Source organism: Ictalurus furcatus, chromosome 6 (genome assembly GCF_023375685.1).
Source record: "Ictalurus furcatus strain D&B chromosome 6, Billie_1.0, whole genome shotgun sequence".
Taxonomy (NCBI): domain Eukaryota; kingdom Metazoa; phylum Chordata; class Actinopteri; order Siluriformes; family Ictaluridae; genus Ictalurus; species Ictalurus furcatus.
In genome coordinates, this window is record NC_071260.1 from 1678389 (window position 1) to 1692498 (window position 14110).

Consider the following 14110-nt stretch of genomic DNA (forward strand, 5'->3'; position numbering starts at 1 on the left):
AAAAAGAAAGAAAGAAAGAAAGAAATAAATAAAGCATGGCCTTTAAGAGAATCTGTTATGTGTTCGTATGTTCTGATTAGATTTCTGAATAACAAAAATTCTTGAAAAATGTGAAAATTGACCTTTGAGGCTCAAATATGTCGTGTGCGATTGGTTTAATCTGACTTGTGTTTTTGGAAGTGTATTAAATAAGTATGGAACAATTACTTTTTTTTTTTTTTAGTTTTTAAAGGTCAGGTCTTAGAGTTACGTTTAATGTTGTGGAACGTCTGAAAAACAATTTAGTTTCTCTTATCACTTACATTATAATCTATAGTCTGTCCTTCTGTTACTTACTATTGAAGTTAATAAGACAAAAAACAAAAACAAAAAAGAGAATAAAACATGTTACAGCTTTAAACTCCTGCAGTCTGACGGTTACAACAAACGCTGACACTGGCGACTCCTTCCATGAATGTTAAATAAACGTCTCCTTACAGCAAACTTCACCAGATCAACCATTTTTTAAAAAATGTTCATGTAGACCGTCCAAGTCACTGTGAATGAGCGCTCTGCTGAACAAAAACAAAACAATAGAAACCCTCAATACAATAGAATTTGTAATGGTTTTAATGGGAATTGTATTGGTTTTAATGATAATTGTAATCAGGTTCCTGTGGGTCTCTACTGGTAATCTATTGCCTTCTATTTGTGGCATGTTTTGCCTAGTGGATACCATTAAGATATAAACCATTTTGTAATGTTTTTTAATCGAAACCATTTTGTAATGGTTTTAATGGTTAACAGCTGATGGTTTGTAATAGTATTTGTAGTGTAAACCATTAGAATGTCTGTGATGGTTTCTATCGGTTTGTATTAGAACAAGCGCATTAATATAAACTTGTATTATTGTCAGAGCTGCTGTTATAGAAAATTAATCAACACCTTCTGACCAATCAGAATCCAGAACAGGACTTATAGCGTAACAAGGGGTATATAGAAAATTATTTCAATGTGTATATTTATGGATTATTTTCCACGTATTGTAGTTATCGACATGCAAACAGGTCTTTAGGAGAGTTGTATTATTTTTATTTGACATCTCTGTGACCTTTACAGTGCCTTTAATAGAACCCGGAAGTGGAGTTGTTTATTTTTAAACTCCTTCGTGAGCTCCACTGTTTAAACGGCTCTGTCAGGCCAGACTAATCGATCGCGCTTTGAATTCTTTTTGCTTCTACGCTTTTTTAAAAGCGGATTCTTTGGAAATTTCAATTATTAGTATTCACAACCGAACAACTTGTTAGACTAGTGATTAAACAAGTAAACAAAGTTAAAAATGAAGACAGTTCGGCGAGACGAGCCGCTCTGGATCTGTTAGTCATGCCTTACCTCAGTGCACCGAATTTGAAAATAAAACTTTTCCTATCTGAGTTAGCCAGCTAGCTAGCTGCTTAAGTCCTGTTAGCTTTTAATATTGCAGCAGTGTAAATTAGCCATTTAGCCACGTTATGCCATTATGAAGAAGGTTGTTAGCAGTATATATGCTGTAGGATTAATTATTATTTTCATCTCACGCGCTGAAGGAAACAGAGGATATTCCTATGCAGGTAAATGCTAGCTGAGCGAGCTAACGGCTAAGCGTTTGCTAGCTAGCTAACTAGTACTGTAAAGAAGAAACGTTTATGTCAAGTAAAGCATTAAACCTAATTTTTGCTTAATTATCTACAACAACTCACGTAGAAGTGTGCTTATTCGCTATTGTTAACTGTTTATCCTAGCCAGAGAGCTGTGAATGCAGTACATATCAGCAGGATTAGCTGGCTTGTTGTTTTGTTGTTATATAAACACATGCACACACACATATTGAAACAAGCACAAAAATTGATGCAAAATATTAGCATGTAAACTTAAACTCTTATCACGGCACATTTTTTTTTTTGCATGAACAAAAAGAAAGATAATAGATTAGAATTAGAAAGGATACTTTCTTTCATTAAGCTGTTCATTAAAATTAACATAACATTATTTTAATTGAACTGTTCTGCTTAAAGTGAACTCTTAATTAAACATTATTCTGATGAAACTGAAAATGAGAAACGAGTAAATAAATAAACATACCGAGGTTGAACACGACCGCTTCAGCTTTTGAATCGTTAAGGTGAAGAAAAATTTTTAATATCATTAAAACAGTAAAAGAGCTCAAACGTGAGCTCAGAGATGCACGCAATTGGCTAGTGTCGCTGTGATTGACAGGGGAGACCGAGTAAGTCCCGCCCACTCAGGGAGCATGGGCAGTTTTTGCACTTAATAAACTGTTAGTACATTCATCACTGAACAAAGACAAGCAGTGATGTCCCTCTGATCACGTGATCTCAGAGGTCCAGGACGACGTGTCGTTAACGCGTATTAATTTATCCTCTCGTCTCCAGACTGCACATACGTGAAGCCAGACTACGCCTCCATCTACTACGGGGGTCGGTGCTTCTGCTACACCAGTCCCGCAATCAAATGGAAAGACTACTGGTCCACTTTCCAGGTACGTACTATACAGGTCAACCCCCAAGCTGTGCTAAAGCGAACGTTGATGATCAAGCTAATGTGCCTGTAGGAGGAAGAGTTTTGCTGCAGCGTGATTTAATTTCACTTCCTGTACGAGTCTTTGATCAAAACAGAGCTGAGTGTTCACAACATCAGCCACGGTATCGCTTTTAAACCTGAAACCGTTTTTTCATTCTGACATCACCAGGTGCTTCCTGCAAGGTTAGGTTAGCGAGATAAAGGGATTAAAGGGGGGTTAGCTAGCAGGAATCGGCAAGATAGCTGATACGGTCACAAACAAAATGCAGTCTGATACAGTGTTGATGGAGAAATAAAGCACTCGAGGTGGTGTGGTGCAGTGGATTTCTCACAGGTTGAAAAGGGGGCGTGGCATGAGTAAAATTCGTAATAAAATCAGCGTAAAGCACGACATCGAGTGATTCGCTGCTCATAACTTAGTTGTAGATGAAGGATACGATACAGATATCGTCACAAGCTGTATTATCGCTTATATTCCTCTATCTTGTATCTGATTGGAAGATCAATTCTATTCCTGGCACCAGTCGTTTACAAAATATGCCAGTTTTGTTATGAATATTCAGTAGCATTGAAAACGGGTTCCTCCATTTTCGTTTCTGCGCTTTGCAACCAAATATCGATTTCCGGATTCTGATTGGTCAGAAAGATCACGGGTTTCTTTTCCCTTCTTTCCTTCTATGTTGCCATTTCTATAGCGACGGCCCATACTCGCTCGACACGTAATCGATGATACGGAGACGTTTATTTAGCAGTTAGAGGAGTTTACATGTCATGACGTGTTAAATAAATGGATAAAAAGTACCAGGTGCTGTTTGTTAGTTAGTTAATGTGTAACTTGGTAAGAGAGTCGTTAACGTACAGCTCTGTGGGAAGTGCTTTTCGGGATCTGGAATGGAGGAGGAGGAGGAGATGGAGGTGGTGACTGTGACGCCGCTCTGTCACAGCACCTCATCCTTGATTATTTTCCTGTAAAAGCATGACACAGAGAGGTTTATCCCGTGTATCAGAATACGTCCGCCTGCTGTGACTGCGAGTCTGATTCGATCTTCTCGCCGTGCAGGTCCGAGTGTCGAGCCACGAGGACGTCGTGATCGTGTACCCGATGGAACCCAGAAACTGCCACGACTCTGAGAACCTTCTGAAGCTCGGCACGTGTCTGATGGAACACTACTGGCTCTCGAGTGTTCAGAAGGAGAGCACCGTGGACCTCCCGCTGGTTGAGGAGGAGGTGTTCTTCATGGCCAGGTCTCCCAGAGCCAGCACCGAGTACACACTCTACGTCTCCAAACAAAGTGAGCACGACAGTGACCTCTCATACAGACACACGGTTTAGTTTTTATCCTGGTATGATGAAGTCACTGTCATGATACCAAAGATGTTTATTTTCCTATAACAGCGTGTGTGTAACAGGAGTGTTTTATTCCTCTTATACGACAGTATAAGAGATTTTTACAAATAATTATTTTGTACAAATAAACCATGGGAATTATGTCGAAAAAAGAAAAAAGAAAACAATGCAATAAGCCGTGGCCTTTAAGAAATGTTTATGTTGCGTGAGTCAGAACTAAACTGAATGAAACCTTTGCTCTCTGTACAAAGTCCTGTTTGAGTGAAGCTCGGTCATACACACCGCGTCTTTCTGTTCCTGTAACCGTTAAATGATTTTATTCACAGAGTTCTGATGGAGATTAAAACGGTGTATTTTACATTTCAGGGTTTAACAGGATGCGGTTTTTCCTCTTCGTCTCCGGACTCGTGCTCTTCTTCTTTGCCGGAGTCATATGCAGGTAAACAGCAGGTGTTTATACTTCTTCACATTTTACAGTGATGTGTGAGGGTATGTCTGGGATTTTCAGGGCATATTTATACTGAGAAGCAGGAGGGAGAGAGAGATGGGGAGGCATAAAGGGAGGAAGGGAGGAAGGGAGGGAGGGAGGGAGGGAGGAAGGGAGGGAGGAAGGGAGGGAGGGAGGGAGAAAGAGGAGGTGGCAGAGAGGGGGAGGGAGAAGAGGAGGCAGTGAGAGGGAGCGAGAGAGGGGAGGGAGGAATGGGAGGGAGGGAGATGTGGAGGCATAAAGGGAGGGAGGAGGGAGGGGGAGGCATAGAGGAGGAGGGAGAGAGAGAGAGAGAGGGAGGGAGGGAGATGGGGAGGCTTAAAGGGAGGGGGAGAGGGAGGGAGATGGGGAGGCTTAAAGGGAGGGAGGGAGAAAGAGGAGGCGGCAGAGAGGGGGAGGGAGGGAGAGGAGGAGGCAGAGAGGGAGAAGGGAGGGAGAGGAGGAGGCAGAGAGGGGGTGGGAGGGAGAGGAGGAGGCAGAGAGGGGGTGGGAGGGAGAGGAGGAGGCAGACGGGGGGGTGGGAGGGAGGGGAGAGGGAGACGGGGGGGTGGGAGGGAGAGGAGGAGGCAGAGAGGGGGTGGGAGGGAGGGGAGGAGGCAGACGGGGGGTGGGAGGGAGAGGAGGAGGCAGAGGAGGAGGCAGACGGGGGGTGGGAGGGAGAGGAGGAGGCAGACGGGGGGTGGGAGGGAGAGGGGGAGGGAGAGGAGGAGGCAGAGAGGGAGAAGGGAGGGAGAGGAGGAGGCAGAGAGGGGGTGGGAGGGAGAGGAGGAGGCAGACGGGGGGGTGGGAGGGAGGGGAGGAGGCAGACGGGGGGGTGGGAGGGAGAGGAGGAGGCAGAGAGGGGGTGGGAGGGAGGGAGGGGAGGAGGCAGACGGGGGGGTGGGAGGGAGAGGAGGAGGCAGAGGAGGAGGCAGACGGGGGGTGGGAGGGAGGGGAGGAGGCAGACGGGGGGTGGGAGGGAGAGGAGGAGGCAGAGAGGGAGAAGGGAGGGAGAGGAGGAGGCAGAGAGGGAGAAGGGAGGGAGAGGAGGAGGCAGAGAGGGGGTGGGAGGGAGAGGAGGAGGCAGACGGGGGGGGTGGGAGGGAGGGGAGGAGGCAGACGGGGGGGTGGGAGGGGGGGGTGGGAGGGAGAGGAGGAGGCAGAGAGGGAGAGGAGGAGGCAGAGAGGGAGAAGGGAGGGAGAGGAGGAGGCAGAGAGGGAGAAGGGAGGGAGAGGAGGAGGCAGAGAGGGGGTGGGAGGGAGAGGAGGAGGCAGACGGGGGGGTGGGAGGGAGGGGAGGAGGCAGAGAGGGGGTGGGAGGGAGGGGGAGGAGGCAGACGGGGGGTGGGAGGGAGAGGAGGAGGCAGAGGAGGAGGCAGACGGGGGGTGGGAGGGAGAGGAGGAGGCAGACGGGGGGTGGGAGGGAGGGGAGGAGGCAGACGGGGGGGTGGGAGGGAGAGGAGGAGGCAGAGAGGGGGTGGGAGGGAGGGGGAGGAGGCAGACGGGGGGGTGGGAGGGAGAGGAGGAGGCAGAGGAGGAGGCAGACGGGGGGTGGGAGGGAGAGGAGGAGGCAGACGGGGGGTGGGAGGGAGAGGAGGAGGCAGACGGGGGGTGGGAGGGAGAGGAGGAGGCAGAGAGGGAGAAGGGAGGGAGAGGAGGAGGCAGACGGGGGGTGGGAGGGAGAGGGGGAGGGAGAGGAGGAGGCAGAGAGGGAGAAGGGAGGGAGAGGAGGAGGCAGAGAGGGGGTGGGAGGGAGAGGAGGAGGCAGACGGGGGGGTGGGAGGGAGGGGAGGAGGCAGACGGGGGGTGGGAGGGAGGGGAGGAGGCAGACGGGGGGGTGGGAGGGAGGGGAGGAGGCAGACGGGGGGGTGGGAGGGAGAGGAGGAGGCAGAGAGGGGGTGGGAGGGAGGGGAGGAGGCAGACGGGGGGTGGGAGGGAGGGGGAGGAGGCAGACGGGGGGGTGGGAGGGAGAGGAGGAGGCAGACGGGGGGTGGGAGGGAGAGGAGGAGGCAGACGGGGGGTGGGAGGGAGAGGAGGAGGCAGAGAGGGAGAAGGGAGGGAGAGGAGGAGGCAGACGGGGGGTGGGAGGGAGAGGGGGAGGGAGAGGAGGAGGCAGAGAGGGAGAAGGGAGGGAGAGGAGGAGGCAGAGAGGGGTGGGAGGGAGAGGAGGAGGCAGACGGGGGGGTGGGAGGGAGGGGAGGAGGCAGACGGGGGGTGGGAGGGAGAGGAGGAGGCAGAGAGGGGGTGGGAGGGAGGGGAGGAGGCAGACGGGGGGGTGGGAGGGAGAGGAGGAGGCAGAGGAGGAGGCAGACGGGGGGTGGGAGGGAGAGGAGGAGGCAGACGGGGGGTGGGAGGGAGAGGAGGAGGCAGACGGGGGGTGGGAGGGAGAGGAGGAGGCAGAGAGGGAGAAGGGAGGGAGAGGAGGAGGCAGAGAGGGGGTGGGAGGGAGAGGAGGAGGCAGAGAGGGGGTGGGAGGGAGAGGAGGAGGCAGACGGGGGGGTGGGAGGGAGGGGAGGAGGCAGACGGGGGGTGGGAGGGAGAGGGGGAGGCAGAGAGGGAGGTGGGAGGGAGAGGAGGAGGCAGACAGGGGGTGGGAGGGAGAGGGGGAGGCAGAGAGGGGGTGGGAGGCAGAGAGGGGGTGGGAGGGAGAGGAGGAGGCAGAGAGGGAGGTGGGAGGGAGAGGGGAGGCAGACGGGGGGTGGGAGGGAGAGGGGGAGGCAGAGAGGGAGGTGGGAGGGGGAGAGGGGGAGGCAGAGAGGGAGGTGGGAGGGGGAGAGGGGGAGGCAGAGAGGGAGGTGGGAGGGGAGAGGGGGAGGCAGAGAGGGAGGTGGGAGGGAGAGGAGGAGGCAGAGAGGGGGTGGGAGGGAGAGGAGGAGGCAGACAGGGGGGTGGGAGGGAGAGGAGGAGGCAGAGAGGGGGTGGGAGGCAGAGGAGGAGGCAGAGAGGGGGTGGGAGGCAGAGGAGGAGGCAGAGAGGGGGTGGGAGGCAGAGGAGGAGGCAGAGAGGGGGTGGGAGGCAGAGGAGGAGGCAGAGAGGGGGTGGGAGGGAGGGGAGGAGGCAGACGGGGGGTGGGAGGGAGAGGAGGAGGCAGACGGGGGGGTGGGAGGGAGAGGAGGAGGCAGAGGAGGAGGCAGACGGGGGGTGGGAGGGAGAGGAGGAGGCAGAGAGGGAGAAGGGAGGGAGAGGAGGAGGCAGAGAGGGGGTGGGAGGGAGAGGAGGAGGCAGAGAGGGGGTGGGAGGGAGAGGAGGCAGACGGGGGGTGGGAGGGAGAGGGGGAGGCAGAGAGGGAGGTGGGAGGGAGAGGGGGAGGGAGAGGGGGAGGCAGACGGGGGGTGGGAGGGAGAGGGGGAGGCAGACGGGGGGTGGGAGGGAGAGGGGGAGGGAGAGGAGGCAGACGGGGGGTGGGAGGGAGAGGGGGAGGCAGAGAGGGAGGTGGGAGGGAGAGGGGGAGGCAGACGGGGGTGGGAGGGAGAGGGGGAGGCAGACGGGGGGTGGGAGGGAGAGGGGGAGGCAGACGGGGGGTGGGAGGGAGAGGGGGAGGCAGACGGGGGGTGGAGGGAGAGGGGGAGGGAGAGGGGGAGGCAGAGAGGGAGGTGGGAGGGGGAGAGGGGGAGGGAGGTGGGAGGGGGAGAGGGGGAGGGAGGTGGGAGGGGGAGAGGGGGAGGCAGAGAGGGAGGTGGGAGGGGGAGAGGGGGAGGCAGAGAGGGAGGTGGGAGGGGGAGGCAGAGAGGGAGGTGGGAGGGGGAGGCAGAGAGGGAGGTGGGAGGGAGAGGAGGAGGCAGAGAGGGGGTGGGAGGGAGAGGAGGAGGCAGAGAGGGAGGTGGGAGGGAGAGGAGGAGGCAGAGAGGGGGTGGGAGGGAGAGGAGGAGGCAGAGAGGGGGTGGGAGGCAGAGGAGGAGGCAGAGAGGGGGTGGGAGGCAGAGGAGGAGGCAGAGAGGGGTGGGAGGGAGGGGAGGAGGCAGACGGGGGGTGGGAGGGAGGGGAGGAGGCAGACGGGGGGGTGGGAGGGAGAGGAGGAGGCAGAGGAGGAGGCAGACGGGGGGTGGGAGGGAGAGGAGGAGGCAGACGGGGGGTGGGAGGGAGAGGAGGAGGCAGAGAGGGAGAAGGGAGGGAGAGGAGGAGGCAGAGAGGGGGTGGGAGGGAGAGGAGGAGGCAGAGAGGGGGTGGGAGGGAGAGGAGGCAGACGGGGGGTGGGAGGGAGAGGGGGAGGCAGAGAGGGAGGTGGGAGGGAGAGGGGGAGGCAGACGGGGGGTGGGAGGGAGAGGGGGAGGCAGACGGGGGTGGGAGGGAGAGGGGGAGGGAGAGGAGGCAGACGGGGGGTGGGAGGGAGAGGGGGAGGCAGAGAGGGAGGTGGGAGGGAGAGGGGGAGGCAGACGGGAGGTGGGAGGGAGAGGGGGAGGCAGACGGGGGGTGGGAGGGAGAGGGGGAGGCAGACGGGGGGTGGGAGGGAGAGGGGGAGGGAGAGGGGGAGGCAGAGAGGGAGGTGGGAGGGGGAGAGGGGGAGGGAGGTGGGAGGGGGAGAGGGGGAGGCAGAGAGGGAGGTGGGAGGGGGAGAGGGGGAGGTGGGAGGGGGAGAGGGGGAGGCAGAGAGGGAGGTGGGAGGGAGAGGAGGAGGCAGAGAGGGGGTGGGAGGGAGAGGAGGAGGCAGACAGGGGGGTGGGAGGGAGAGGAGGAGGCAGAGAGGGGGTGGGAGGCAGAGGAGGAGGCAGAGAGGGGGTGGGAGGGAGAGGAGGAGGCGGAGAGGGGGTGGGAGGGAGAGGAGGAGGCGGAGAGGGGGTGGGAGGGAGAGGAGGAGGCAGACAGGGGGGTGGGAGGGAGAGGAGGAGGCAGAGAGGGGGTGGGAGGGAGAGGAGGAGGCAGACAGGGGGTGGGAGGGAGAGGAGGAGGCAGACAGGGGGTGGGAGGGGATAAGGATAGTGACGTTGCTCAGTACCTCTATTTCACCTGTTATAAACAGTTCTGATTAGGGGTGGGGTGAAGTGACAAAGGCATTTCTACACTACACGATATTCATTTAATGTCTACAAAAATGGATTTTATATGTGTTATATTTAAAAATACATATTTTTTCAGCTTTGATTAATCCGTTTACGTTCTCCTCCCTTTTCAAGGAGCTCGTTATTTTTCTACATCTCCGGGGTTTCACTGGGAGTGGCCTCCATTTTAGTTTTCCTGCTTCTGGCCCTGAAAAACGTCGTACCGACGGTGAGTAACGCATCGCCGTAGAGTTAATATCTTAAGAACTTAGATCTGGTTAGGATTGATGGTATTTTTCCTTGGATAAAGCGAGGACTCTTCCTGCTGCTGTTCGCTGCCGGCTCCGGTCTCTCGTACCTGGGCATCCAGAAGCTGATAAACGAGCGGGATGAGATGATGACGCTGTACTGGAGAGAGCTGCTCGGTAAAGTGAAACCTTCTCACGCTGACTCGCTTTATCCGTCCTGCACATCACCTGCTGGAATTTTCTCTGAAAAAGTTTCACATTTACTCAGCCATTCACAGATTCTGCACTCTGATTGGTCAGAAACTGTTGATTAATTCGTTATCATTTTAAAACGATGTATAAGAACATTGCTAATAATTTTCCTGTAACCTCACAACACTGTTTTTTGTCCCCACGTCTGTCAGTGCTAAACTTTTTTAGTAACCCCCCGCCCCATGATCGTCCGATTATTGAACGCTGTAAGCCCCGCCCCTGGAGACATGTCTTGCTCCACTGCCGTATAACACCCCAGACAACTCCAAAAACATACGCCATCTCACCTCGTCGTCTAGGATATCGTCCTTTTATAAACTCCTCACTGTTTAACTCACTAAGGTCAAGTCTGGTGCCGTTAATATTCGCGGGGGCGTGGCGTGGTGTGGCGTGCCTCAAACGCTGTTGGCTGCTGTGTAAATCAAGCAAGCACGTCAAAAGGATATAGATCACAGGAAACACAATAAGCTGTATAAAGTCTCCTGTTGGGAGAATATGAATGCGTTATATCCGGCCCTCTGTCCCACAGGGTACCTGCTGGTGTCAGGCTTTGTGAGTTTGGCGGTGTGTTACCGCCTCGGCCCCGTCACTAGCAGGCGCACGCTGAACGCGGCGACGTGGACTCTGCAGGCTGTAGGCGTGGTGCTGGCATGTCACGGTGTCACCTACGCTCCCGTGTCCTGGATACTGCTGGCTGTGCTGCTGGGGCTTAAGATCCTGCCTCTGCTGTTCGCCCTCGTCCTGGCCATCTGGAGGTGCTCACTCTTTCACTCGTTTATCACATCTTTACTGTGTGTATATATACATCCCTCTCTCTTTCTCTCTCCATCTCCCTCTCTAATTTAGAAGAGTGTAAAGGTGTTTTTTTTTGTATTCTGAGAATTTGACATCTCTTGCTGTCTGTCTCACTCTCTTTTCCTGTCTTTCTCTCTGTCTTTGTTTTTCTTTCTTTCTTTTCTTTTTTGTGAAAGTCTGCACCTGTATTTTTGTGTAAGATACACTTATGCATTAATTTCCCCCATATTTGAATTCACCATTTGTTTTCTTCTCACATCTCCCTCCCTCCCTCACTCCTCCCTCCCTCCCTCACTCCTCCCTCCCTCCCTCACTCCTCCCTCCTTCCTCACTCCTCCCTCCTCCCAGACAAACGTGCTGGCTGCTGTCGATGTTCCTGGGTCTGTTCCAGAGGAGGAGATCACCTAACTGCAGGCTGCTGACGGAGGAGGAGTATCGGGAGCAGGCGGAGAGACACACCAGAGCCTCTCTGGAGGAATTGAGGAGGAAGTGCAGCAACCCTGGCTTTAATGCATGGGACACGGTGCTGAGACTCCGCGCCCCACAGAGGTACGCTGTCTGTAAACACCACAGTGCTGCTATCGGATCCTGGGTTCTGATTGGTTGATGAATTAACCGCCGATCGGTTCTCGTCTCTCGTCACACGCAGGTTTGCCGAGTTCCTGCATAGCGGAGCCCACGTCACGCCGTCAGAGCTGCAGAGCCACAAGGAACACAACAGCTTCGGAGCAGAGTACGGCGAAAAATCACTTCTGGACTCGACGCACGCCGCGGCTACATCAGAGGACTTCAGCGACGACGAGATCAACACGAACACACACCAATCTCCAAACCTGATGCCCTTCTCTTCTCTTCCTGATGTTCCTGCTCTGCCCATTCCTCCCACCTACACAGCCTCTATCTGCCCCTACCCCCCCACGCCCTACACCCCAGTACCCTACACCCCAGTACCCTACACCCCAGTACCCGAGCGCCCGCTCACAGACGACGACGAGCCCTTCTGACCCGTCCAGCTCTGACTCTCACTCGCCTCATCACGTGTAAAAAAACAAAAAAAAAGAAAAATGAGTTTTTAAAGGGTTTTTCCTCTGCTTTTATTTGAAATAATTTAAACTGGAAGATTGTTTGTATTTGTTATTTTAACTTTGTATACTTGTAAATAACGACGCCACGTCCAACTCCCGAGGGCTTTTAATTATGATTCAGGGAAACACTGCCCTCTAGTGTCTGTGTTACATAATCACAACACACACACAGGGAAGCTGGATTTATTCTCATTTTGCTGTGGCATCGCCATGTGATATTTTTTATTTTTAAAAAAGATTTTATGAGTAGATCATTTTACAGTAATGTATCACTGTCTAGTTTTATGCCTTCTTTAATAAAGAACAATGACACTGTACAGTCTAATGTCATAGGAAGTGATATTATTACTCCTGCATTACAGGCAAATGAGATTTCTCACACACACACAGAGGTAAATTTGATACACACCTCTCAGCTTAAATATTATGTTCCCGATCTTTAGCTCTTAATTGTCGTTTTTAATCCGTTTATCAAATACAGAGCTTAATTAGCATAAACACACAAGTTCTCGGGTAATAAACCAAATAAAAATGTACTCTGAATTAGATATTGAGTTCTGATTGGTCAGAAGGTGTTAATTAGTGTTAATCTCTCTGTGTAAACAGCAGCTCTGACAGTTATTAATGCACTTTAGTCTAATACTTTATCGTTTCTATAGTAACGGCTCACTCACCTGGACTCCTAGAGCAGATTTTAAACTTACAGTGTGTGTAATCATTGACATTTCTGTGGCATAAAATCAACTAAAACGTGGGGACTATCATTACCCCAAATTAACCTCTAGCTAACTTAACAGTCATTAGAGAGCTTACTGACCTACATATCCTACCCAAACATTAAACTCTAGCTAACTTACCTGTTCAGCTGATAGTAATTCATTTTACTGAACTTAACCATCAACTAACTACCTAACATTAACCTCTAAATAAGTTAGCTGTAATTAACTAGCTACCTAACATTAACATTTATCTAACTTAGCTGTCATTAGCTAGCTACCTAAGCTTTAACTTATAATTTTGTCATTAACTGGCAATCTAACATTAACATTAGCTAGCAAGTATTATTCTTTATCTAACTTATCTTTCATTAGCTAGCTAACTAACATTGAGCAAACTTAACTTTCAGTTGCTAGTTATCGAACATTAACCTTTAGTTAGCTTAGCCACCATTAATCCATCCATCCAGCCATCTTCTACCACTTACTCCTTTTCAGGGTCACGGGGAACCTGGAGTCTATCCCAGGGAGCATCGGGCACAAGGCGGGGTACACCCTGGACAGGGTGCCAATCCATCGCAGGGCACAATCACATACACACTCACACCCCCATTCATACACTACGGACACTTCGGACATGCCAATCAGCCTACCGTGCATGTCTTTGGACTGGGGGAGGAAACCGGAGTACCCGGCGGAACCCCCGCAGCACGGGGAGAACATGCAAATCTACACACACAGGGTCACGGTGGGACTGCCACCATTAACCATCTAGCTAATATTAATCTCTAGCAAACTTAGCTGTTATTAACTAATGTAGCTGTCATTAGCTAGCTACCTAACACTTACCTATTGCTAACTTTTATTAATTTGCTACCTACCATACTATTAATCTTTAGTGAATTTAAGTCATCAACTAGAAAACTAAAATTAACATCTAGTTAAGTCAGCTCTAATTAAATACCTACCTAACACTGATCTATAGCTTAAGGTTCACCTTTATCCAACGTAGCTGTCATAGGCTAGCTACCCAACATTAACTTCTACAGAACTCATTAGCTAGCTATCTAACGCTAAACACTGTTGAACTTAGCCATCATCAACTAGCTAGTTACATGACATAAACCTTTAGCTAGCTAAGCTCTCATTAACTACCTAACATCTATCATTGATTATCTAGCTACCTAACGTTAATCTTTATCTTACTTATAATATATACATATACTTATCTAACATTAATATGTATGTAATTTAGCGGCCATTAACTAGCTACCCAACATTAAGCATTAGCTGACTTAGCCATCATTAGCTAGCAACCTAATATTCACCTCAGAGTCATCATTAATTAGCTAGCTTACATCAATCTTCGGTGAACGTAGCCATTATTAGCTAGCTAGCTAGGTTTAGTTAGTCATTTAGCTGCGTATATTGTAAATAATTGTGCTCACAGCCGAATTTTATTCCCATCAACAAACTTTTACTTGCTAAAATAGTTAGCATTAACAGAGACACTGATTATTTAATCATGTCCAAACTTTCTGTTTAAACTGAGGTCATGATGTGGGTGCGAGTGTTCTGACCGCAGGGCTACGGTCAGAACCTTCTAGAATGGTCTCTCCTTCACATTCTACTTCTTTGGCTGCTTTCACACTTCCCGGTTTTTCC

The 14110-nt window shown here is 51.6% G+C and overlaps 1 protein-coding gene across 1 annotated transcript; it reads left to right on the top strand.

Moving 5' to 3' along the window:
- Window positions 1-948: 948 nt before the first annotated feature.
- On the top strand, window positions 949-12044 carry nemp2 (nuclear envelope integral membrane protein 2). The gene is made up of 9 exons (XM_053626169.1): window positions 949-1589; window positions 2412-2518; window positions 3620-3851; window positions 4274-4346; window positions 9485-9578; window positions 9660-9774; window positions 10379-10604; window positions 10993-11193; window positions 11294-12044. Exons 1-9 carry the CDS (start codon window positions 1499-1501, stop codon window positions 11646-11648), a joined length of 1494 nt encoding a protein of 497 aa, XP_053482144.1. The 5' UTR covers window positions 949-1498; the 3' UTR covers window positions 11649-12044.
- Window positions 12045-14110: the final 2066 nt, after the last annotated feature.